The sequence below is a fragment of the Thamnophis elegans genome, chromosome 11 (assembly GCF_009769535.1).
Source record: "Thamnophis elegans isolate rThaEle1 chromosome 11, rThaEle1.pri, whole genome shotgun sequence".
In the NCBI taxonomy this organism is placed as follows: domain Eukaryota; kingdom Metazoa; phylum Chordata; class Lepidosauria; order Squamata; family Colubridae; genus Thamnophis; species Thamnophis elegans.
Window position 1 is genome coordinate 6,634,414 of NC_045551.1, and position 27,555 is coordinate 6,661,968.

The 27,555-nt window shown below is 41.6% G+C and overlaps 1 protein-coding gene across 1 annotated transcript in view; it reads right to left on the bottom strand.

Annotated features, from left to right (window-relative positions):
• The window catches only part of CACNA1E (calcium voltage-gated channel subunit alpha1 E), a 351,045-nt gene extending 326,681 nt beyond the window's left edge, over positions 1 to 24,364 (bottom strand). The window contains exon 1 of the mRNA XM_032226797.1: positions 23,925 to 24,364. Within this exon, the coding sequence (XP_032082688.1) occupies positions 23,925 to 24,364 (440 nt within the window). The remainder of the gene's footprint in view (positions 1 to 23,924) is intronic.
• Positions 24,365 to 27,555: the final 3,191 nt, after the last annotated feature.

Genomic DNA, 27,555 nt, shown 5'->3' on the forward strand with positions numbered 1-27,555 from the left:
TTTATTTTTTATTTCTATTTTTTAAATTTTAAATGTTTCTTGTCTGTTGTGAGCTGCCCAGAGTCCCTATGGGAGTGGGCGGCATACAAATCCTAATAAACTTGAAACTTGAAACTTTTTAATGGAACTTCAACTTTGGCCTTTCCCCCTATCTTAATAATTGTACTACACCTCCCCCTCCCTTTCTTCATTGCCAAGAGTTCATTAGTAGTTGGGTAGCCTAATGGCGCAGTGGTTAAATGCAGCACTGCAGGCTACTGCTAGATCAGCAGGTCAGCGGTTCAAATTCACCGGCTCAGGGTTGACTCAGCCTTCCATCCTTCCGAGGTGGGTAAAATGAGGACCCAGATTGTTGGGGGCAATATGCTGACTCTCTGTAAACCGCTTAGAGAGGCCTGAAAGGCCTATGAAGCGGTATATAAGTCTACTGCTATTGCTATTGCTAATAAATGAGTTAAATAAATAGCCAAAAAAGTAAGGCCTTGATCCGTGCAAGTGAATTTCCTCTGCATTCTGAAAATGACCAATAATATCACAATAAATCTAAACATGAATAATTTGTGATAGTGCATAAGGCCTATAAACAATGCCCGGTTTACACAATTATTAAAATATTCAGGCAAAGTCTATCGCATTCACGGCAAGCCAACTAGATATGTGTGTTCCTTTAGACATCTATTAAATATTAAAATAGAGAAGACTAGTTGCTGTTTTCTTTTTTCCTTTGCTTGATAAAATGCAAATGAACCATACACGGAATAATTTAATCCCAGGTGCAGCTTCTCAAGTGTGGAATGGATGGCCCAGTTATATAAAACTTAGAAAGATACTTTCTCACATGCAAATCAATCTCTAGCTACCTCTATTTTTTTATATAAAATTCATGGAAAGGATTGCTAGGAAGCTGAGAAACGTTCATTAATATGTTTTCAATATTATGCATTCATTCATTCAACTCCGCAGCAACTCTCGGAACTTATAATTACTATTTTTTTTAATGTAAGAAAAACCACACGTATCAGGAGAAAATACAGTTGACAGGAAGAGAAAATAAATTAAAGCAGAACAAAAACAAAGGACCATCCTAGACCAGGGTTAGCTAGGAAAATCACCAAATCTTTTACAGTTTGCCAAAAGTTGAAAAAGTGGAAGCAGTATGGATCTCCAAGGAAATACTACTATAATATGCCCAGCTGAACTCACAATATGGGTGGAAACATATGGAGACAGGCATTTCCTCAAGTAGCCAGGCCCAAGTAATAATTTGAACGTGCAAGGATGAACAGTACCACTAATCCAGTGGTGGGCTCTGGATGAACGGGCCCGGCGTTATCCACATGGATGGCACAGTGCGCGCATACGTCTTACCATCCAGCGACACCTCCACGAGCCTCTGTAATGCTCCAGCTGCTCAGTGGAGCGTTGCACAGGTGCTGTATGCGCCATGCACAGAACCGCCAAAGACTTTAAAGACAGGTAAGGAGTACAGGCAGGCCGGTTGGCCCTCCGTAGTACCGTACCAGAGTGGTACCCGGTGTTCCGGGCAGGCTCTGGTATGCCCGTACCGGGGCGTACCGCCTGCAACCCACCACTGCACTAATCCATAATCATTTTTAACATTCCTAAGATAGCTGGATCTGATCTCTGCCAGTGAATCTGTCTCTCAAATGGGCAGATTCAGATTCAGATTCAGATTTAGTTTATTTGTATGCCGCCCTTCTCCGGGAGGGACTCAGGGCGGCGAACAACTCAGAAGGGGAAAAGGGGACACAAACACAATACACGTAATTAAAATACACAAGAGTCATACAGCCATACAAGTCGAGAGGGGAGGGGAACTCATCAACCCCAGGCCTGCCGGCACAGCCAGGTTTTGATGGCTTTCCGGAAGGCCTGGAGAGAGGTGAGGGTCTGAATCTCCGTGGGGAGTTCATTCCAAAGGGCCGGAGCTACTACAGAGAAGGCCCTCCCCCGGGTGGTAGCCAGATGGCATTGGCTGGTAGACGGGACCGGGAGGAGGCCGACCCTGTGCGATCTAACGGGTCTATGGGAGGTAATTGGCAGCAGGCGGTCTCTCAAGTACCCAGATCCAATACCATGAAGGGCTTTATAAGTGACGACTAGCACTTTGAAGCGTATCCGGAGACCGATCGGTAGCCAGTGCAGCTCGCGGAGGATAGGTGTAACGTGGGTGTACCGAGGTGCACCCACAATCGCTCGCGCGGCTGCATTCTGGATGAGTTGTAATCTCCGAATACTCTTCAAAGGCTGCCCCACCATTAATGGTCACCTTATAGAAGTAACATGACATTGTACTTGTAACATTGTACTAAACACGGCATATATCTCCTGCTATTTCCGAGAAAAGTATTTGTCCTTTCATTTGATTGACGCAATATTCTCAGCTCTATATTTCTGGGGAAATGTTGCAATTTTCTAGACTGAGCCTTAGGCAAGTACATTTCGGTATCATCTCCAAAGAGGCATAAAATAAACAAGCATTAAATGTCTGTGTGACATGCTCTTTACTTCACTTAGGAAACAAAAACTTTTGTTTTTCTGTAAAGTTTGCAGTGAAGTATCTAGTGTTGAGAGACGCAAATGCCATAACTCGGGAGAATCCAGGAATGCAGACTGCACAAATAAAAGACAGGTATTGTTATTTCAGCTAAGTCAACCCACGTTCCTACAAACAGAATGAGAAAGTAGGAAGAGGACTCTTCCTGTTCCATGACATTGTCTGCCTCAAAATCAATATTTTCTTACATGATTTATTGTGTACACTTGCCTGAATAGAGGTGAAATGTGAAAAGAGAATATCTATTTTTCTATCACCTCTATATTGGGGGCTGATAAACCTAGAAACTACTGCCCGGAAATTAATGTTCCTGCCTGATCAAATCCATGTCTAGTTCTCTTTTGTATCTGCATCACATTAGATCCCACAGTCTAGGCCTCCTCCGAATTCCATCTGCCGGCCAATGTCAGCTGGCAACTCCCCGGGGGAGGGCCTTCTCTGTGGCTGCTCCGGCCCTCTGGAACGATCTCCCTGTTGAGATCCAGACCCTTACTACCCTCCCGGCCTTCCATAAAGCTGCTAAGACCTGGCTGTTCCGGCAGGCCTGGGGCTGTTGAATTTTCCAGCCCCATCCGAGGTTACGACTGTTGTTGTATTTTAAATTGTTGTCTTTTATTTTTTATTTTTGTACCCTCTCCCCTTCTGATTGTTAGCTGCCCTGAGTCTTCCGGGAATAGGGCGGCATACAACCCAAATAAACTTAAACTTAAACTTGAATCTCACCATTGGGATGGAGGGAATATAAACCTACATATCAATCAAATAAAATATATTGTGAGTCAGTTTGAATGGCTAAATAGGAAGAAATGCTTTCATTTTAAATTTGCTCCCTAGAAGTTAAGAAGTTATGGTGTAGAATTGAAAGAGCAGATATTAATTTTGTGATAAATTGCTTTCCAGACTTAACTTTTGGTGATTTTGAGAAAGAAAATGTAACTGTTGGTCAAGAATATGATTTTAAGGCAAGGAAAAAATGGAAATGTTTCGCATGTGCAATTTTCCTAGAAAAACCTGTTAGATTGTATTCTAGTACTAATGACTTATCTCTTCCATCTCAGCCTGTTCTAACCCCTCTCGTCCCACACCAACACACTCCGAGCCAAAGATAAGTTATGGCATTTAATTAATAGACAGACAGATCCTTGGCAGCAAACCAGCACAGACAAGATTGGCAGCAATCCAGCATAGATAAGCCGTGGCATCAATCCAGCCTGCCAAGCTCATCATAATGTTCTCCAACATTAGTTCCTGTGCTGACTTCTGCAAAAAGGGCGTGTGCACAAGCCGTCCTTTTATAGTCTGGAGAGGAGCCTAATGACCACCAGCTGAGTGCAATTACCTCCTGTACTTGCGCAACTGTTCCTGACGCCTATTAACTCTTTGGTGCCGGGCATCCAGGAACAACTCACTGCTGATCACACTCCCTTGTCTCCTCCCCACTGGCCCAAGGTTCAGGCACCTCCTGGTGGCCAACCAGCCTCTCTGCCCCCTGCTCGGAGTCGGAACCCTGTCCAGGGTCCTCCACATCCTCCAGAGCCGACTCATAGGGCCCCTCGCTGTCGGAGTCTGGTGGCAGCTCCAACGGCTCCTGCTGGGCCACAACATCAGCCCAATATAAGAAAAGGCCAGAAAAGATGTGAGAAGAACTGGGTCATCTGATGGCATCTATTTTTATTCTAATTCCATAAAGGGAATAGATTATTTTTTTGAACTGAATGAGTTCAAGATTGGCATTTTCTTGGCATATGAACAAAAGATCGCTGGAGTCAGAAGAAGCTTTTTAAAAATTTTGTGTGCATTAGGCAAATGAGAGAGGTTCAGTTTAACAATTCAAGATGCTTTATATTTGCCAGATCTAGAGTTAAGTTTGCTCTCAGTAAATTACAACACAGATAAAAGAACGTGATATAAAATGTGAAGGCAATTGTTGTGATTTAACTGAGAATACTCATAAAAGGCATCTTCTGGAAGAAAGGACTATTTGGATTAGATTGCGTAGAAGATCAAGCAAGAGCAGCAAAGAACTTCAATCTGCCAAAATATGTAACCTAATCATGGTACCAGAGAATGGAGTATAGAGACTCAGATGTTGCTTGTAAACTGGAGGACTTAACCAAAAGACTACAGTTGCAGCCATGTGTGAATTAGCCCAGATGTGTACCTTGTGTAGCAGCCAAAGGCACTAAGCAGGTACACATGAAAAGAAAGAGGCACATAAGACATTAGAACTAGTGCAGCATGACACAGAGTGAGAGTGAATATATATCAGGCAAAAAAGAGCAAGGGTTTAGTCATAATCGTCATGAGCTGAACCCCAGAACAGAATTGGGTGGCAGAAAGGGGAAAAAGATATTCTTTTTTTTAAAACCATTTCATATTTTCCATTTTCATAACATACAATCACATGTATACTATTACATAGCCAGTATCCTATTGTATTAAGTAGTAATTACATCAGTTCCTCTTGTCATCAACGCCCAGAAAGATTAAAAAACCCATTATTAGCTCTTCTGCTCTCCATACACCTCTTTCTTCTACCTCTCTCCTACCTCCTTTCTTCCCTCCATCATTTCTCCTTCTCCTCTCTCTACATTCCACTCCTCCTCATCCTCCTCATCTTCCCCCCTTGCCCTCTCTCCTATCCCTCTCTTCCTATCTTTCTTCTCTCTTCTGTTTCCCACTCTTCCTCTCATTGGTGTATTTCAGCTTCTGAGCGAACTCCATTCTACGTTGATGGTATTTATGCTTCCATATCAATATACTTAATATATCTTAGTTTTAAAGAAAAAATAAGAGAAGACAGTATACATGTGCAATCATATTACTTTAAAATCTAACACCCCTCGTCAAGCCTAATATGCATCCCTCCCTCCCACCCTCCCCCCCAACCCCCCCCCAGCCTTCCCTCCCCCGACTTCCCAGAACCCATACATGGTATAAATCTTTAACAAAAACTATCTAAAATATATTTGAAAAAAGAATAGAAAATTGATAACATCTTTACATTGAACTTAGTTCCTTTGACTGAAATAAGTCAAAGTCTGCAAGATGCAGACCTCACAGATACCGTAAATTTGGGGGGGGGGGAACTGTTAACAAAGCAAACCGCTTACAAAACAATACCGTGTACGGGCTCTGGGAAGTCGGGGGGGGGGAAGGGAGGTGGGGTGTTAGGGGGGAGGGGGGATATATAGTATGTGTTAGATTTTAAAGTAACGCGACTGCACTTGTATACTGTTGCTCTTTAATTTCACTGTAAAAATAGGACAAGCTGAATATATTAATAGATACACCGAAGGGAGGAGTAGAGGGATAGAAGAAAGAGGGGTAGCGAGGGTGGGAGAGAGGATGGGAGGGAGGGGGAGAAGGAAGGGAGGGAGTGGACTGGGAGAGAGGAGTGGTAGAGGGGGAGGGGAAGTAGGGTAGAGGGGAATGATGGTGGGAAGATGGAAAGTTGGAGGGGGGGGCGGAAGAAAGAGGTGTATGGAGGGTCAAAGAGGTACATTGGGTTTCTATTTTGGGGGGTATTGTTGACAAGAGGAATGGCTGTGTTTATTGTTTAATGTTATATGGCCCCGGTTATGCACAGTATATATGTGACTGTATGAAATGAAAATGGAAAATAAAAACACATTTACAACATATAGATGCAACATTAGAAAATCCAGCCTAATTACAATAAAAGTGTTCCATTTTAATATGTATTCATATGAGAGGGGGAGGAAGCCAGAAGTGAGGGAGATACCCACCATACTACAATAGCAGTAGCAATAGCAGTTAGACTTATATACCGCTTCGTAGGGCTTTCAGCCCTCTCTAAGCGGTTTACAGAGTCAGCATATTGCCCCCAACAACAATCCGGGTCCTCATTTTACCCACCTTGGAAGGATGGAAGGCTGAGTCAACCCTGAGCTCGTGAGATTTGAACAGCCGAACTGCAGAAGTGCAGTCAGCTGAAGTAGCCTGCAGTGCTGCATTTAACCACTGCGCCACCTCGCCTCGGCTTGGTTAGAGGTCCTTAGATCCTTCCTTAAACTAATAAAATACACAGTGTTCCTTATTTTGCTGAAATAGGGCTTCTGTGTCCTGCAATAACAGAGTTCACATATGTACTATTACTACTGGAGGAAGGCCTGAAGGCATGCAGGGAAATCCAGAACAGGCAGCTTGACATTAGAAGATGTCAACAGGCTGCTTCGTACTTTGATTCCCTAGCAGCCATGGCTAATGGCAAAGACCTAATCCTAAACTTCTGGAGAAAACCATGTTGCTGATCCTTAAAGGAAGTTCCAATATTCTTTTTTATGTATTTCAGTGTTTACTAGTTATATAAAAGTAAGTAAAAATCTTTATTACGGTCAAAGACCAGCAATACACATTAGTTTTTACACTATGTTAAAGAAATACTAACGTTAAAATATAATTAAAAAGTATTGACATTAAAAGTGGATAATAACATAATGGTCCAAAGATTGTTAGAGGGATGTCCAGATAATTGGTACAAGATGACAACTATACTTCTGTAGCTAATTTTTTTCCTTATGGACATTGCAGCAGCACAGAACTTTGCCACTGCATACGTGGTAACCGGGTTAGTGTCCTGGAGGAGGAAGCCTAGATAAAAATGGTCTGCCCTCCCTGGCAATCTCTCTAATAAGGGGAGAATATGTGCAGACCTACAAGCTCTGTATAGCTGGCAGTGTAATAGAACATGTGAATTATCTTCCACTTCTCCTTTACCACCTATACAAACCCGTTCTGCTATAGGTGTTCTCTTATACCTGCCCTGGAGGAGTGCTGAAGGACGAACGTTAAATCTGGCTCTGAAGAAAGCTATTCTTTGTTTTGGGGAGATCAGGTCATTTAGATATCTTGCCCATTCCCACACAGCCTGTTTGATTCTGTCCCTACTGTGGAGAGGCAACCTATTTAGTTCTTCTTGGAACTCCATGTCCCTCATTCTATTAATTACTACTTGCTTTGCTTGCTCAAAGCCTAGGGACATTAAAAATAATATTAGAGCCCATAAGAGCCCATCTTATGATCAATTGCCTGTTTCCAGGGGGAAGGGAAATTGTCAGTCAACACTAGTGGGGACAGTCCCTCTGGGAAGAAATGCATTTTAAGCCAATGAATGATCATCATCTTCCAGGCTCTTACCTGAATTTGAGGCATGCCTGTCTCAATTCTTAACTGCGCATTTGGAGTTCCATTGGGGGCAGCTAAGATGGCTCGCAGGAATTTAGTTTGTATAGTTTCTAGCAAGTCTCTCATATAAAAATAATACAAGCTAATACACTATGAGATAAGGCATAAAAAGGCAAAAAAAGAAAAAAAATCAAAGAAGAAGGAAAAGTGCAAGAAAAGAATAAAAGCTAAAAAAAAATTAGAAAATATATACAAAAAGTGGATGGCAATATTCTTCAGAGCAGTTATAAGTACAATTATATTTTAGATTTTTTTTCTCTAAATTACATCATGATATTCTTCTTTCTATAATCTATCCTGTGCAATCATCAAATTATTATTATTATTGTTGTTGTTGTACAATTGTATCACAGCGGCCAGTTGTTTCGCCGGATTTGGCATTGGTTACTAGTCGGGCCCCACCCAGGGGCCTAGGACGTCGTAACGTATTTTCGTAATATGCGTGCAGATCCAAGCAGTGCGGCTTTTTGCATTTGACTGATGGTGATTTTGTCAATTTTTAACTGTTTTAAATGAAATTCCAGTGCTTTGGGAATAGCACCCAGTGTGCCAATTACCACTGGAATTACCACTGCTGGTTTGTGCCATAGTCGTTGAATTTCGATTTTTAAGTCCTGGTATCTTGCGATTTTTTCATGTTCCTTCTCGGCGACCCTGCTATCACCTGGTATTGCGATGTCTATGATTGTGACCTTATTTTTCTCAACCAGTGTGATGTCTGGTGTATTATGCGCCAGTATTTTGTCGGTTTGTATACGGAAATCCCACAAGATCTTGACCATCTGATTTTCTGTGACTTTTTCAGGCTGATGTTCCCACCAGTTTGTTGCTGTTTTAATATTATAATTTTTGCACAAATTCCAATGGATCATTTGTGCTACTGAATTGTGCCGCAATTTATAGTCAGTCTGCGCGATTTTTTACAGCAGCTGAGTATGTGATCAACAGTTCATCAGCTTCTTTGCAAAGTCTGCATTTGGCATCATCAGAGGATTTTTCGATTTTGGCCTTAATGGCATTTGTGCGGATAGCTTGTTCTTGCGCAGCCAGGATTAGTGACTCTGTTTCTTTCTTTAATGTACCTGTTGTTAACCATAACCAAGTTTGTTCACTGTCCACTTTATCTTTTATTTTTCCAGAAATTGGCCATGGCAGTGCTTTGTTCTGCCAACTCTCCATTCTTGATTTTATCACATCTTTTCTGTATTCTTGTTTCGTCTGTTGGGCCTTCAGTAGATTTTTGTTCTTTACTTCGATTAATAGATGTTCTTGACTTTCTTTTAAATAATCAGCCAGTGCATGTTTTTTCTTCTTCAACTGTTTGCTTCACTTGTAATAATCCTCTGCCACCTGATTTTCGGGGCAGATATAGCTATCAGTATCACCACGTGGATGTAAACTGTAGTGCATTGTCATTAGTTTCCTGGTTTTTCGGTCCAAAAGGTCCAAATCAGCTTGTGTCCAGTTAACTATACCAGCTGTGTATCTTATAACTGGTATTGCCCAGGTATTTATGGCCTTGATTGTATTTCCACCATTCAATTTAGATTTCAAAATTTTCCTAACTCTGTTGGTGTACTCTCGCCTGACAATAGTTTTTACTTCTCCATGCTTGATGTTATCCAACTGCAGAATGCCTAAGTATTTGTAGGCTTCATTTTCTTTGCATTTAATTAATTGGCCATTGGGCATTATTATTATTATTATTATTATTATTATTATTATTATTATACAATTGTATCACAGCGGCCAGTTGTTTTATTATTTATTTATTTATTTATTTATTTATTTATTTATTTATTTATTGTCTTGTATGCTGCCCACTCCCGGAGGACTCCAGGCGGCTCACAAAAGACAAGGGAAAGGGGGGAAACGAGACAAAGACAACATATTAAAAACAAAACCAATATTCACAATTTCTGTGGAGGTAGATGCTTCTCAGCTCCCCCCAGCCTGCTGGAACAGCCAGGACTTGGTGGCTTTGCAGAAGGCCGGGAGGGTAGTAAGGGTCTGGATCTCAACAGGGAGCTCGTTCCAGAGGGCCGGAGCTGCAACAGAGAAGGCTCTCCCCCGGGGAGTCGCCAGCCGACATTGGCTGGCAGATGGAATCCGGAGGAGACCTAACCTGTCAGATCTAATTGGTCTGAGAGAGGTAATCGGCAGGAGGCGGTCTCTCAGGTACCCAGGTCCGATGCCATGTAGGGCTTTATAGGTGACGACCAGCACCTTGAAGCGGATTCGGAGACTAATAGGTAGCCAGTGCAGCTCGCGGAGGATAGATGTAACGTGGGTGTACCTTGGTGCACCCACAATCACCAATAAATGTATGAATGTGCATAATGAATTTTCTCTAATCAAAAAAGTTAATTTTTCTATCTCAGCAAGATGTGTCAGTTTCACCAACAATTCCACAATGGTAAGTCGTGTCCAATCTTTTCAACTCTAAGCATATAAGAATCTCGCTGCAATAGTCATATAGAAAATCTTAAATGCCAATATAAGTAAATAGCAACCTAGTAGGACTGAGGAAAAATTTCGCAATCTTGGGCTCATCTGACACTTCGATGCAATAGTAGCAAGTTAGGTTAATCGATATTCTAGCATAGAAAAGCTACTTCCAACCTAAAAATCCATATTTATTGTTTTATGGCTTCCATTGTAATACAGCTCTCTTACTTTTGATTTAGGTCCATGTAGAGCAGATTTTTATATCCAGAAGTAAGCTAATTGATGCTATAATGAAGAAGCTCACAGTCAGGGAATTAAAGCAAAGGCTTTTTCCTTTCCAATAACACCTATGAGTCTTATTTGATTCATAGAGAGAGCTATCTCATTCCGAACCTTGTTTTTTTTTTCTTCTTGTAAATGTGTTTTATTTTCCATTTTCATTTCGTACAGTCACATATATACTGTGCATAACCGGGGCCATATAACATTAAACAATAAACACAGCCATTCCTCTTGTCAATAATACCCCCCAAAATAGAAACCCAATGTACCTCTTCGACCCTCCATACACCCTTTCTTTCGCCCCCCTCCAACTTTCCATCTTCCCTCCAACATTCCCCTCTACCCTACTTCCCCTCCCCCTCTACCACACCTCTTTCCCGATACACTCCCTCCCTTCCTTCTCACCCTCCCTCCCATCCTCTCTCCCACCCTCTCTACCCCTCTTTCTTCTATCCCTCTACTCCTCCCTTCGGTGTACTTCTACTATCTATTAATATATTCAGCTTGTCCTATTTTTACAGTGAAATTAAAGAGCAACAGTATACAAGTGCAATCACGTTACTTTAAAATCTAACACATACTATATATCCCCCCTCCCCCCTAACACCCCACCTCCCTTCCCCCCCCCCCGACTTCCCAGAGCCCGTACACGGTATAGGTTTTTAACAAATACAGTCTAAAATATATTAAGACAAAAGAAATTAAAAAAAGAAGTTAATAACATCTCTGCATTAAACTCAGCTTCTTCCTGTTGCACTAACTTTGAGCAGTTTAGATTACTCCTAATCTTATTTGATTCATAGAGAGAGCTATCTCATTCCGAAGCTTGTGTTTTGATTGCAACTCCCGCCATCTCCAGGCAACCTAATTTTTGAAACATATTAAATTAAGGTTTATTTTATATCTGTAACATTTTATGTATATCAGTAAAATTCAGCAGTGGAGGAATGATACATGTGAATGCATCAGAACTATTATGTGCCCTGTTTTATTCTAACAATGATAAATAGTTCACAATCAAAATAATGTCCTATTTGATGTCATGTTTAGATTCTAAACCAAAGAACTACAAAGCTTTTTTTCCTGCAGATTTTTTTTTTCAAACCTCCAGGGGATTCCAGCCAGGCTAATCATTATTTTAACATAGTATTTCGCTGATTTAATTAAATCTTTGGAAGCCATGGGAAGTACATTAGTGACAGGAATATCAAAACAGGAAGGATATGACTGCCATAACTTTTGGTTGCTGGAACCTAAAGGAACATTCTGTCTAAATAATGAAAGAGTGGTCTGTTATATTAATGAGATAATTTATAATAGCTACAGCTATAAAGAACAGAACAGTAGAATGTGACTAGCATATGATATGAATCACTGACAAAAGATAATATTTAGCCTTTTTAGTATACCTATTATAAAGGCTGCTTCACATTTTTAGATATAGAACCAAGATGCTTTAAAAATCATAAATAGCCAAAGCATCAGGGGTGGGTTTCAACCAGTTCGCGGCAGTCATATATATATTGTTATATTTGTGCTGATAAATAAATAAAGGGAGACTAGTATAGATCTATTTCAAGCTATTTAGCTCTCATCAGCTAGCCATACCCTTACTGGGATTCGAACCTGTGCTATATTACATCTTAGACAGACGTCTTAGCCATTAAGCCACAAGTTCTCCTCCTTATCATCTGAAGCCAGGGAAGAAGGTATATATTTAGTGTCACAACCCCTGGTAAGCCCCAATTATGGGAGGAAGCTAACAGCTTCCATTATCTGTCAATCGGCTCGTCACAAGAGTCCATCACGACGGAAACCCAATATTTTTACTTTTGCCTTTGTTACACATTTTTTGTGTTATATTTGTGCTGATAAATAAATAAAGGGAGACTATTATAGATCTATTTCAAGCTATTTAGCTCTCATCAGCTAGCCATACCCTTACTGGGATTCGAACCTGTGCTATATTACATCTTAGGCAAACGTCTTAGCCATTAAGCCACAAGTTCTCCTCCTTATCAGCTGAATATATATAAACTATAACTATGATACCTGGAGAAAGAAAAGAGTTGCAGGCATTTTGACCCTGGTTATTTCAATGCTGGAGACACAAGACATTATACAAGTTCACGCTAATGAAGACAGTGGGATGTATGAGTAAGCTGAATGTGTACACACATGTGAATATGTTTTAAAAACATTCTTTTAAGGCCAATCGCTTGCTTTTCTGAACAGATGGAGCTATTGAGGTTGGAAGTATCTAGGCCAGAATTTTAAATGCTTATGTACTCATGATTCACTTTACATTTTAATTTGTATACCCGTGGGAAGCTTCTGTAGCTTAGAAGGCCACACAAATAAATATAACTCAATTTCAAGGTCATGGCTAATTTTCATATTGTGACTGCAGTTGACAAATTGACATATTATAATATAAAATGAACACACACACACACACATACACTTTTATGGCACCAATGCTGAAAGTAACAAAATTCTAAACTCCAGGAGAGGAGAGGAGAGGAGAGGAGAGGAGTGGATGCAGAAGAATCGCCATGAATTCAACAGTTTCTGATCATGTTGCAAGTCAGCAGATTGTGAAAGGTTGAAGGATCTGCTTTCAGGGAAACCCATCTCACTAACTTGGGACCAGGGGTGGGTTCCTGCCAGTTCTAACCTCTTCTATAGAAGAGGTTCCACAAATCTACAGTGCCGTTTAGAACCAGTTCCAGCTCCCTCCCCCTGCCCGCACATCGTTAAGATGAAGAGGAGGGGAGGAATTCTGGGAGTTGAAGTCCACAAGTCTTAAAGCTGTCAAGTTTGAACCCCCCTGGGTTTTTTTTCCTAAAGGGTTAGGGGTGCGAGGATCTTGTAACTTGACAGCTTTAAGACTTGCGTGCTTCAAATGCCAGAATTTCTGAGCCAACATTTCGGTTGCTAAGCAAGAGCGTTGTTAAGTGAGTTTCACCACAATTTACAAGTTGGCCATGCCCACCCAGTCACATGGCCAGCAAGCCACTCCCACCCAGTCACATGGCTGTCAAGCCACTCCCACAAAGCAGGCCACACCTACAGAAGAGTTTCTAAAAAAAATTGAAACCCACCACTGCTTGGGACACTTCCGTACCACCAACATTTTCATCCCTCGAGTCCTTTGAAGCAAATTAAAAGTGATCTGTGATTCTCCTCACATGTGTGGACTTGAAATAGTGAGTCAAGGAGAGAAAATTTCTCTCCCATCTCCTGGGCATTTTGTTATTCATCTTTCCCCTTTTCTTTACCGCAGGAAAGTTTCCCCTTTAAATTGACAAAACACTTGTCAATTTCAATCCTGCTCAATTTCAGTAACATTGCTATTAAGCTTAGAAGATCTGGGAAGATGGATGAGAGTAGAATTCCTGCATAGTTAATGAGATTCAGATGCTTATTTTCTTGCACATCAAATCAAATCCAAATAAATACCTTTTAATTAGAAACAAAAGACAGCACTACAATCTTATCAAACATCCGAAAATAAATGAGAATGGTAAAATCTTCCTTTCTACTTTGTCATCATGCCGAAAGTCTGCCAGAAGTAACATCTTGAGCAAAGCCTTTGAGAACCAGAGGTGGGTTCTTACCAGTTCGCACCTATTCAGTAGAATCGGTTCGTCTAATCTACTGAACCGGTTAGAAGAGGTTCCACCAGTGGACCAGGAAAGCAGGCCACACCTACAGAAGAGGTTCCAAAGTTTTTTGAAACCCACCACTGGTCCTTGGATATGATTATTCTACACTATCATGCTCCTATTTATAAAACTCAGTGCCTCTGTGAAAGGTAAGGGTGACTACTGCGTTTGTGGTGCAATCAGAACATTGCATGTGTTGAAGTTGTTTAAACACAAACCAAAGATGCCTTTTAAAAAACAAGTTTGCATCATATCCTTATGCATGCCAGTGCTGTGTGTGAGGTAATTTAAGGTGGTTCTGACAAGTGTCGTCAGCATCTTCATATCCGGTCACAATGGCAGCAAGCCACTCCCATCCAGTCACATGGGCTGCAAGCCACTCCCACAAAGGAGGCCACACCCACAGAGTAGGTTCCAACAATTTTTTAAACCCACCACTGTTGAGAACCCACATGAAGGAGATCCAGGATAAGAGATGCACTAATCCAGGTTTCTTGAACTAATGATCCAACAAACCAAACACAGCCAACAGGTTGTACTGCAACTTGCTAGATGTATTACCTCCCTCCACCATCCTTCACTTTCCTTTTGAAATACCAAATAAGGGAACAATATTGATTTCTGGAATTCTTAAAGCTGATGAGCTGTGTTCATTCAAAGTAGATCACAAATCCTGCAATTGCTATGGACTTTCAGGATGTTGCAGAAAATCACAAATCATATCTTACCAAAACAATTCACCTGAATAAAGGCAATTGATGAACCGCACCAGTCTTAAATGAAATGACAGGGTGTTAATTAGAGAAACAGCCGCTGTAGACTCAAAGCTGCCTGTCACGAAAGAACCTCTTTCCTTTTTCTTCTGCCTGCCTATCATTTATTAATTTGGCCTACGTGCACACACTGTGGGGGGTTTGCTACCGGTAATGAGGCACTGATCTGGCTTTTGAAGCAAACCCTATTCCCTTTCAAATCTCTCCTGTGCCATTGTCACAACATAAACATCACCAGCGCAGGTGGTACAGTATGTAGTGGAAAGCCTTCAAGTACATATGATAAAGAAAAGAGGAGCTTGAAGGGCACAATATTTAGTCTGCTAGCATCAAAGGCTGCATACAGAGCAGAGGTGGGTTCCCACCAGTTCGCACCTCTTCGGTAGAACCGGTTCGTCAAATCTACTGAACCGGTTAGAAGAGGTTCCACCAGTGGACCCCGGAAAGCAGGCCACACCTACAGAAGAGGTTCTGAAATTTTTTGAAACCCACCACTGATACAGAGAGAAAAAACTAACTTTACCACCAAGAGCCAAGGTGATGCAGTAGTTAGAGTGTAGTACTGCAGGCTACTTCAGCTGACTGCTAGCTGCAGTTCAGCAGTTCAAATCTTACCAGGCTCAAGGTTGATTCAGCCTTCCATCCTTCTGAGGTGGGTAAAATGAGGACCCAGATTGTTGGGGAAAATATGATGACTCTGTAAACCACTTAGAGAGGGCTGTAAAAGCACTATGAAGTGGTATATGTCTAAGTGCCAGTGATAGGACTCAAATTTTTTTTACTACCGGTTCTGTGGGTGTGGCTTGGTAGGGTGGCAGGGGAAGGATACTGTAAAATCTCCATTCCCTTCCCACTCCAGGGGAATCAGCATATTACAGAGTCAGCATATTGCCCCCACAGTGTGGTCCTCATTTCACCCACCTCGGGAGGATGGAAGGTTGAGTCAACCTTGAGCTGGTGAGATTTGAACCGCTGAATTGCAGCTTAGCAGTCAGCTGAAGTGGCTGCAGTACTGCACTCTAACCACTCTATACGATGCACTGTACTTTTTCTAACACTAACCCAAAATAATGTAGCAGTAGGAATGTAAAGCTGGAAGCTGAGATTGCCTGGCAGTGCAGTGGTGGGTTTCAAAAATTGTTCAAACCTACTCTGTGGGTGTGGCCTCCTTTGTGGGACCGGATGGGAGTGGCTTGCCGCCCATGTGACCGGATATGAAGATGCCAACGACACTTGTCAGAACTTAAATTACCTCACACACAGCACTGGCATGCATAAGAATATGATGCAAACTTGTTTTTTAAAAGGCAGTGTAGAATAATCATATCCAAGGACCAGTGGTGGGTTTCAAAAAATTTTGGAAGCTCTTCTGTAGGTGTGGCCTGCTTTCCGGGTCCACTGGTGGAACCTCTTCTAACTGGTTTGGTAGATTTGACGAACCGGTTCTACCGAATAGGTGCGAACTGGTAGGAACCCACCTCTGTGGCAGTGGTACTGAATTTTCAACCCGCATTAATTTGGTGATTGGCATTGGGCAAATCCTTGACACCCTTAGTTCAACTTATTTTGAGAACATTTTCCATGATATAAGCTTGGTCAATATATGACTTGAATGCCATGAATAAAGGGGATGCTAGTGGGATGATGAAGCTCTACAGCTGTTTTCCTGCACAATGAGTTAGAAACATTGGAAACTGTTTTATACTAAATCTGGTTCTGGGCTCAGCATTTTCAACACTGACCAGTTTGGATGATACTGAACTCAGCAGGAAATTTTTTTTCCAGTGTTACCCAGAAATGTTTTGGGGTTTTTTTTTCATTCAAACCATTTGTTCTCCATTGAGAAATGGGCTTTCCCCACTGATCCATTAATGCAGTTAGCTACCAGTTACCATCAGGCAAACTGCAAGGCAGATCTCCAATGTATAATTAAGGTGATAATAAAGCTAATTGTTGGATGCCAGAAACCATTCCCAGCTCCTTCTACATCCTGGGGACTATATGTTTTTGGCCAAATTAAGAAGCAGAGTTCCAGTCCACCTCCTAATATAATATAATAAATTCTATTAAGGTATTATATAGTATCAATATAATCATAGACTGAATGATTCAGCCCACTTTAAAAATAGTCGTCTTTGGAATCAGATTAGAATTAAGACCATTTGTATCCTTATTAGTTGTTCCTCTTGAGAAATCTGGCATCTGATTCAATAGCCTTCAGGAAAATAACTATATTACAAATAAACTACTTACTAACCAAGCTGTAGATGGAAAGCTGAGGATAAGAATACTGTCCATGCTTTTCAGTCCCTTCACTAAAGGAAGACAAATGGGAATGTTGGGCATATTTGTCTGCTGTACAATTTGCTGGGAGAGAACACCAAGCCAAGACTCTTCGACTTCCATCAGCCCAAGCTAGCATGGCGAGTAGAGAAGGATTTTATGAGGCCAGAATGCCTGGGAGGCTTCAGGTTGCCTACTGCTCTAAAACATGCTCAAGAAGCCTTTGAAATGGGTAGGTGTTCCAGAGCAGAGTCATTGGCTTGGTATGGTGGAACATTGACCAAACCTTATGAATACCAGAGAGGAAACATGACTGTTGCAAAGAAATGTGTTATGCTGGAGAAGAGGAGAAGCAAGAGAAAAGTTAAGTCTGGCTTAATTATCCTATATATAAATTAATCGTGACCCGACAAATGCACGCACGACAAAAGCGTGCCGACAAAACCGCAGCACTAAAACCGCGACGTCATCAAGGCGCCGACAACAGCGCGCTGACAACAGCGCGCCGACAGAAGCATGATTTAAGTTAAGGTAAGGGTTAGGGTCAGGGTCAGGGTCAGGGTCAGGTTTAGGGTTAGGGTTAGGGTTAGGGTCAGGGTCAGGGTCAGGTTTAGGGTTAGGGTTAGGTTTGGGGTTAGTGTTAGTGTTAGTGTTAGTGTTAGTGTTAGGGTTAGGGTTAGGGTTAGGGTTAGGGTTAGGGTCAGGTTTAGGGTTAGGGTCAGGTTTAGTGTTAGTGTTAGTGTTAGTGTTAGGGTTAGGGTTAGGGTTAGGGTTAGGGTTAAGTTTAGAGCGCGCTTCTGTTGGTGCGCTGTTGTCAGCACGCTTCAGTGCTCATTCATCGGCACGGTTTAGAACTTGCAGTTTTGTCACCACGGTTTCGTTGGGCTCGCTTTTGTCGGTCGGCCTTTTGTCGGTGAACCTAAATTAATCTGGAGAATTGCTCTAGCAGGTTTTCAAGATTCTATTACATCCTATGAATAATAAAGATCTTCCCAAAAATGGTTCTTATCTCTGAGTTTGTCAGTGTCACAACCATTGACATGTGGGAATTTTATGTAAATCTAAAAAGTGCTTTATCACACCATCATCTTTTTACCCTAATTCTAATTCCCATGACATGGCATATAAGAGCAACAGCTAACATTGTAAAAACGGACGTCTGTTCATACACTAAATCTTCCGTTTGCTGTCCTCCCTTCCTACAATCTCTTTCATCTACAGATTTATTCTGATTGGTCCCCACTCCCTACTTTAGAGCATGATGGGGGAGGGAGGGAGGGGGGTATAAGAAGACACAGTTTGCTTGGAGATGTGATTGTGTTGATGCTACGTATTACCATATATGGTGGACTTGTAAAAAAGGTTAAAGCGTTTTGGATAAAAATATGGTGGATTATGCAAAATGTTCTTAAAAAGAGGATAACGTTTACTCCTCAGTTATTCCTGTTAGGTATAATTACAGACTGTACAGTTATAGAGACTAATATCATTTCGAACCTTACAACGGCAGCAAGACTGTTGGTGGCGCAGTACTGGAAGAAGGAAGAATTACCTACTATTCAAGAATGGACACTAAAAGTAACAAACTTAGCAGAGATGGCTAAAATATCAGCATATCTTAAGGACCATTCAGATGAGAAATATAAGCTGGAATGGAGAAGATGGATTGACCATATTCAGAATAAATATGGGACGAAGAAATTCCAGATAGCTTATGAGTGAATGAGCAAGGAAGGATACAATTTGCTTAAAGTTAGCTTTACAAAAGGGGAGTTAAAGTACTAGTGAGGGATGATGCTAAAGTCTGTTATCTTATTTTAGAATATGGATGTTAATGTTTATACCCTGTATTTATTCTGGGTGGTTGGGGTTGGGTGGGGGGGAGTTGGGTTTGGGGGGGAGGGAAGGCATATATTTGTAAAACTTTTTTCTTTAAAATTTTCAATTAAAAGAAGAAGAAGAAGACACAGTTTGCTACAGTTCCTAAATATAGATATCAAACCCTTGGACAATGTGTAAATATTCTGAGAAGCATTGGAGAATTGTCAGGATGACAGTGCACAATCACAATGAAAATATTTGGGAGGATTTTGTGGTGGGACATTAGCCAAGCCAATTTTTTTCTTATTTCAGCTGAACTAGCTTAGCAAAATCCTCAAGGTGTTAGACATAGATTGGAGAGGGCCAGGTCAGGTCCTCATTAGTCACGGAGTTCATGAGTGAGTCCAGTGGTGAGATTCAAATAATTTACCAACCGGTTCTCTGCCCTAATGACCAGCTGGGTAGGCGGGGCTCGGTGGTCATGTGATCATGTGGGCATGGCCAAGTCAATGTCACTCAGGTCGATGGGCACTTCACCTTAGTTGTTACAATGGTAATAAGGGTTAACCGGAGAGGCAGTTTCTGTAAGCAGGGCAATAAATATTAGGCTAGAAACATTTGATTTGATTTGATTTGATTTTGATTTTATTGTACTTCTATGCCGCCCTATTCCCAGAGGGACTCAGGGCAGCTCACAAACAAAGTAAGGGGGGGATACAAACAACACCACAATTTAAAAACAATCAACAGCCACACAATTCGAGTGGGGACAGGAACTCATCAGCCCCAGGCCTGTCGGAACAGCCAGGTTTTAAGGGCTTTGCGGAAAGCCTGGAGGGTGGTGAGGGTCCGAATCTCCACGGGGAGTTCATTCCAGAGGGTCGGAGCAGCCACAGAGAAGGCCCTCCTCCGGGTAGTAGCCAATCGGCATTGGCCAGTGGATGGAATTCGGAGGAGGCCTAATCTGTGGGATCTAATCGGTCTGTTGGAGGTAATTGGCAGCAGGCGGTCTCTCAAGTACCCAGGTCCAATACCATGAAGGGCTTTATAAGTGACGACTAGCACCTTGAAGCATATCCGAAGACCGATAGGCAGCCAGTGCAGCTCGAGGAGGATAGGTGTAACGTGGGTGAACCGAGGTGCACCCATGAACGCTCACGCGGCTGCATTCTGGACAAGCTGAAGTCTCCGAATGCTCTTCAAGGGCTGCCCCATGTAGAGCAAACAACACCAGAATGTTTCCTTCCTGCCTTCTTTACAGGATTAGCCCTGTAAAGTGGGGAAAAACAAAAGGAGATTTCTTCCAACAACCGGTTCTCTGAACTGCTTAGAAAGTTACCAACCGGTTCTCCCGAATAGGTGCGAACCGGCTGAATCCCACCACTGAGTGAGTCTGATTAGTCATCATGTCCCTCTCTCTGTCTCTCTCAGCATCAATCTATCCACCCATCCAAGCAATGAACTTGTAAGCTACTCAATCACATAAGAGCCCGAAGCAATTTATATTTTAAGATTTAAAAAACTGCAATACAATAAGACATTAATCCAATCTAATATCAGACAAGCCACCCTGCCTCAAAGAACTGTTGCTCTGTATTTAAATCAGGGAAGGTCATCGTGAATGCTACCTTGAGCCACAACAAAACACAAATGCCAATCACTCAATAAACAAAGACTCTTCACCCCAATGCTTTTCTCTCTCCCATTTTGTTGCGTCCTCCTGACGCAGCTGGCAGCCAAACCACGCCCTGCCGCAAGCTGATTGGTCCAGGTGTGGTTGGTTGCCGGCGGGAGAATTGCGCCTCTCCCATTGGCTGGCCGCCTGACAGCTATCCGTATAAATAGCTGTCAGGCGGCGCTGTCCAGCGCGCGTGTTCTGAACTGTCAGTTGTATTGTTCCTGTTAATAAACGTTCTACAATTTTACCTCAGCGCCTCCTCGTACATAAAACATTTGACAATGCTCTGAATTTAGCACAAAACAGAGCAGCTGAGGGACATCAGAGAAAACCACTTGGGGCCATCCCTGCCATTGTTGCCCTTACCTCTTGAGAGAACAATCGGGCAAGAGCTATGCTAGTATCACTTATCAAGATCTGGAGGCCACACTCAGCTGCCAGGCATCCAGCTTCCAAATACTATAGGTATTTACAAGCTTGCTTAAAAGTATGGCCAGACTCTTCAATGGCTACAGAATGCAACTTCATCCCCTGTTGCTTAGCAATGCTTAATACAGGGAGGAAGCGAAGACCTGAGATCCTGTTTGTTCTCTGGTGGAATTCAGGAGTCTGAGGTGAGAAGGCTTATTCCTTCAGCTTCGGCCTTGATGTATTCAAGGGAGACCTGCCATGGAGACACTCTCTTTGATGGTGGGTAAGCTTCAGCAAGCCATGTTCAGCACAGCTGATAGCTTCTGGGGCCTCTGTGGACATGGCATGAGGATAAGACAACCTCACTCAGGCAGCTTTTCAAAAAGAAAAGGCATTTGCCAGAATAAAACATCTACTAACAATCAGATAACTATTGAAATAATGAACATCAAAAGAATCATGGGCCACACGCCTCAGAAATCTGAAACAATGGTTCTGAAGAATGGATATACAAACCTTTATCTCACCAGGGCAACCCATTTCAATGAAGGATAGATGCAGCCTAGATTTCAGAAACCAATTCTGGGGTTATGTTTGAGGGGGAAAGGGACAACGTAAATAAATACACAGCAGTTATAATTTCTTTTCTATACCTTTTGGCCATAACTAAAGGTCACCCGTGACCCGACAAATGCACGCACGACAAAAGCGCGCCGACAAAACCACGGCGAGAAAACCACGACACCGAAATCGTGCCCACAACAGCGCGCCAACAAAAGAGCGATTAGGGTTAAGGTAAGGGTTAGGGTTGGGGTTAGGGTTAGAGTTAGGGTTAGGGTTAGGGTTAGGGTTATTACGTTGTTTTCATGTTGTTTGCTCATGGCGTGCTTTAGTCGGCGCACTGTTGTCGGCGCGATTTTGACATCGCGGTTTTGTCAGCGCGCATTTGTCGTGCGCGCATTTGTCGGTGAACCAAGGTCACCTTCCACCTTGTCTTCTGTCAACCTTTGCACTGCACTGTGGGCAGAGAGGAACAGAAAAATGCAAGGACCCTATTATGCAATGTTCAATGGCAGTTTTCCTTTATATATATATCTATATTACTTTCTATTGCCGCAGCTATTCAAATTGCAGAATATGCCATAACCACTTTATAATAATAACAAATAGAGTGAACAGTAGAATGCCAGTAAAAGATTTGTGTGCACCACGTCCAAGATATTACCCAACTGCTACTCTTCAATCAAGCTCATATAGTTTTGTTATTTTCCTAAATGTGTCTTAAATTTTTTTTATTATGTGATTATTTATATCCCACCTTTCTACAAATAACTCAGGTTGACACGTACATCCAACATACCTTCCTCTTCCTGATTTCCCCATAACAACAACTCTGTGAGGTGAAATTTGGACTAGTCCAAGTCTTGTAGCAACAACAAATTATTATTTCTATTTATACCATTACTTAGTGGTATTAATTCAAGCATTCAAGGACCTGGGACAGAGAAAAACCTATTTCAGAATAAGAACTTGGCTTTAAAGATCCTTCGCACTCTTCCTAATTATACTATCATTCTTATAAAAATGGATAGACGTTTTCCTTTTCAAAATGCTAGATGATATACAATATACTTAGGAAACTGTTTTCTTGGGGGGGGGGCGCTCAAGTAGGGAATTAGCTTGGACTCACTACATAAACATAAGGGACCAAGGTCCAACACTTCCAACACTTCCCAAATGCCTCCAACCTTATCTAGTCTTTCCCAGGTGAAAGCTACCAGTCAGGGGAAATTCCTGCACTATAGGCAGGAAACAATAAAGTAGCTAGTTCAAACTTTACCCATGTGGGTCTGGTTGTTCACGCCTGGAAGAGAGACTAGCTTATCCTAAGACAAAACAATCAATGAAATGAATGCAAGATTTGCTAAAATGACTGAGATTTGATCAACAAGGTTTTGGACAGAGGCCTTTCCTGCATGGACATATCAAGGACTAAAACTAGGGCCTATTTACTTACTCATGCTTAGCAAAAAAAAAAAAAAAAAGCTTATCCACATAAACTGTGTTATTTAAATTGGAATACCAGAATTACGATTAAGTGAAAATAACTATTACATTCTGGGGAAAAATTATCTGAAAAAGTTGATGTCAGGCCTCCAATTATATTCCTTTTAGAATTTTGGCCTGCCACACTTTCTCTTATTTCAATATGCTGTTTCATTAGTATAGTCGATGGGAGGGGGGAATAGACAGGAGTAGGATTGTGGAATGTGTTATTGTTTTCATTCTTTACTAGAAGCCAAGGTCATCTTTTGTCTCTGTACTTTCACACTTGACCAGAAGCAGCTGGTTGGAGATGCCAGTGTGGAAGAAGAAGATTGGACCATGTGATGGATTGTGGGTGTGGGGACAAGATCATGAACTTTTAACTGGGTGGAATTCTGATGTCATTTCCAGAATTGGGATTAACACAATGATGTGCTAAGATGCCTGCTTTATTAAATTGGAACTTTAAGGATCGTTTTGCCTTGGACTCTGATTTAATTCTACATGATACTTGGAACGCTGACAGTTGATTTTTAATGGAAGGGTGGAAAGAGAATGCTCAGAGGTGGGAAATACGTTTCCATGCCCTTCTGTACCAAAGGAGCTCATTTGGCTATTAATCTCCCTCAGATTCTTATCTCAGGAAAAGAGAAGACCTAAATTATAGGGTCCCCTGCTAATTTTTTCAGGATGGGAAAGACAGTCTATAAACTCAGTTTGGTACTTACTCCCATTCTTTCCGCCTTGCCTGTGGCGTGCTCTGTATTTTATGAGCTTCATGAGCCTTGATGATATCTCGCTGTTCAATCAGGCCCCCTCGTCGGCGTTTGATGACATCAGGACTCACGGGGATAAGTTGGCTCTGCCCTAGGTCCAATGTGCTGCTACCATCCAAACCCAGAGTAGATTCTCTCTCCTGGGATCGCAACTCATAGAGAGCATCAAAGCTGGTAGTACGTGAGATGAGGTGGTCTGGATCCAGCAAGCTACAGGAATGAGCAGGCGTCAGACCCAAGCGGTGCTTCCGCCATGCTTCTTCCTCTGGTAGGGCCAGCACATATCTTTGGGTTCCACTGCCTAGGTCAGTGGTGGGTCCTCCAGGAGAAAAAGAATCTGCCTCGGAGAGCATGTGAGCACTTAGGGAACATGTGCCAAGGCTGAGCATCATGGATATGATTCAGGAACATCACTCTAGAAGAGACAAAACAAGGGGGAAAATAGTTACTGAGAAGTTCTTCCTATGGCCTATTTTAAATGGGAGAAGGAAGACTATACACAATAGAGACTAAAAAAATAATCTGCCTGTGTGTGTTTTACCCTTTTAAGAGCCAACATAACATAATAAATGAACAAGATCGGAACCTGGTTGTTAGAAGGAATGTGGGAAGTACGTATTTCACATTTTCCTGTAATATTCTGTGAGATGAATTTCAGCCTGAAAGTATTTGTGATATAGTGTTCAGGCCCTACAGGCCCAAGTATTTCAATCAGTGGTGGGTTTCAAAAATTGTTCGAACCTACTCTGTGGGTGTGGCCTCCTTTGTGGGAGTGGCTTGCCGCCCATGTGACCGGATATGAAGATGCCTACGGCACTTGTCAGAACCACCTTAAATTACCTCACACACAGCACTGGCATGCATAAGAATAGGATGTAAACTCGTTTTTTAAAAGGCATCTTTGGTTTGCGTTAAAACAACTTCAACACACGCAGTGTTCTGATTGCACCACAAACACAGTAGTCATCCTTACCTTTCCCAGAGGCACTGAGTTTTATAAATATGAGCATGATAGTAGAATAATCATATCCAAGGACCAGTGGTGGGTTTCAAAAAAATTTGGAGCCTCTTCTGTAGGTGTGGCCTGCTTTCCGGGTCCACTGGTGGAACCTCTTCTAACCGGTTCGGTAGATTTGACGAACCGGTTCTACCGAATAGGTGCAAACTGGTAGGAACCCACCTCTGATTTCAATCTATTGCAAGTAATGCAGTGGATGAAAATCCTACGTGCGAAAAGTCTCAGCTCCCATTCAGTCATAGATTTTTAAAAACTGCTAGTTTGTGCAGGAAAAACTGAACTAGATGGGTTTGCAGTCTGACTCAATGTAAGTTAGCTCCTTATATTTTCATAATGTTCCTAGCAGGAAATGATGGGATTTTGTAAATATCATTTGGGCATCTCATGCATAACCTTGTATTTTCTGCAAGGTATTCTTTTTGAATCTCTGTCTAAATGAAGTGGATAATGGAAATTAACATCTCTGCTTCTTGGTCACCCCATGTAAGAAGTGGACATGGAATTGTAGTGGAAGGAGATATGCTCATAAATGTCTTACTTTTATGTCTCACACACATATTTTCCAAATTCTATTTATATATCCCCAATTCTGCAGTCTCCACAGTGAGCTCAAAGATTCCTATTCGAAATCACTGTTAGACATCTTGCTTGGAAATTATGGAAGTTGTGCAACAAAACTAAATGATATTAGATGAGAGAAGGCATTAAATCTAACAGGCAATAGCCAAGGAAGCTAGCATCACATTAAATCTGTTATCTAAAGACCATGTTCTGCTCCTATTTATTAAAAATAGTAATGCAGAAATAAAAGTTTTTACACGATACTGCCAAACATTATTATAGCTCAGGGCTTGTTGGTGACTTTGCAATGCAACTGATGTTGCTAGAAGTAACTAAGGAGAAGGCAGAGGCTAAGAGAAGAAATCCAGGGAGGAAGCATATCAAACACCAGCCTGAAGGCACTCTTAGGTATTGAAATAGCAAACACATTTTGCAATGAAAATATGTGGGGGGGAAATATACTGATGGATATTTATTAGATGAACACTGTAAGAAGTGAGTCTCCAATGTGGATTGGAGTCAAATATTTAAAAGTGCAGAGAGAATACAGTATTCATTGAATCAGTAGGGGTTATTTTATTCATTTCTTACTTAATTTAAAGAAATGTAGTTGCATCTTTTATAGGAGGCCCCAAAGTAACACACTACTATCTTCAGTAGATCTTGGCTAATGATAGATGTTTAGACAACATGCCAAGTTATATCATATCATATCATATCATATTCATTTCATATTCATTCATTCATTCATTCATTCATTCATTCAAGGGCATGGGTGCATGGATGGGTGGATGGGTGGATGGGTGGATGGGTGGATGGGTGGATGGGTGGATGGGTGGATGGGTGGATGGGTGGATGGGTAGATGGGTAGATGGGTAGATGGATGATGGATGATAGATGATAGATGATAGTGGATGGATGATAGGTAGATAGGTAGATAGGTAGGTAGGTAGGTAGGTAGGTGGGTAGGTGGGTAGGTGGGTAGATGGGTAGATGGGTAGATGGATAGATAGATAGATGGATGGATGGATGGATAGATAGATAGATAGATAGATAGATAGATAGATAGATAGATAGATAGATAGATAGATAGATAGATAGATTGATTGATTGATTGATAGATGATAGATGATAGATGATAGATGATAGATGATAGATGATAGATGATGGATGGATGATAGGTAGGTAGGTAGGTAGGTAGGTAGGTGGGTAGATGGGTAGATGGGTAGATGGGTAGATGGGTAGATGGATAGATAGATGGATGGATAGATAGATAGATAGATAGATAGATAGATAGATAGATAGATAGATAGATAGATTGATTGATTGATAGATGATAGATGATAGATGATAGATGATAGATGATAGATGATAGATGATAGATGATAGATGATGGATGGATGATAGGTAGGTAGGTAGGTAGGTAGGTAGGTAGGTAGGTAGGTAGATGGGTAGATGGGTAGATGGGTAGATGGGTAGATGGGTAGATGGATGGATAGATGGATAGATAGATAGATAGATAGATAGATAGATAGATAGATTGATTGATTGATTGATAGATGATAGATGATAGATGATAGATGATAGATGATAGATGATGGATGGATGATAGGTAGGTAGGTAGGTAGGTAGGTAGGTAGGTAGGTAGATGGGTAGATGGGTAGATGGGTAGATGGGTAGATGGATAGATGGATAGATAGATAGATGGATGGATGGATGGATGGATGGATGGATGGATGGATGGATGGATGGATGGATGGATGGATAGATAGATAGATAGATAGATAGATAGATAGATAGATAGATAGATAGATAGATAGATTGATTGATTGATTGATTGATAGATGATAGATGATAGATGATAGATGATAGATGATAGATGATAGATGATGGATGGATGATAGGTAGGTAGGTAGGTAGGTAGGTAGGTAGGTAGGTAGGTAGGTGGGTAGATGGGTAGATGGGTAGATGGATGGATAGATAGATAGATAGATAGATAGATAG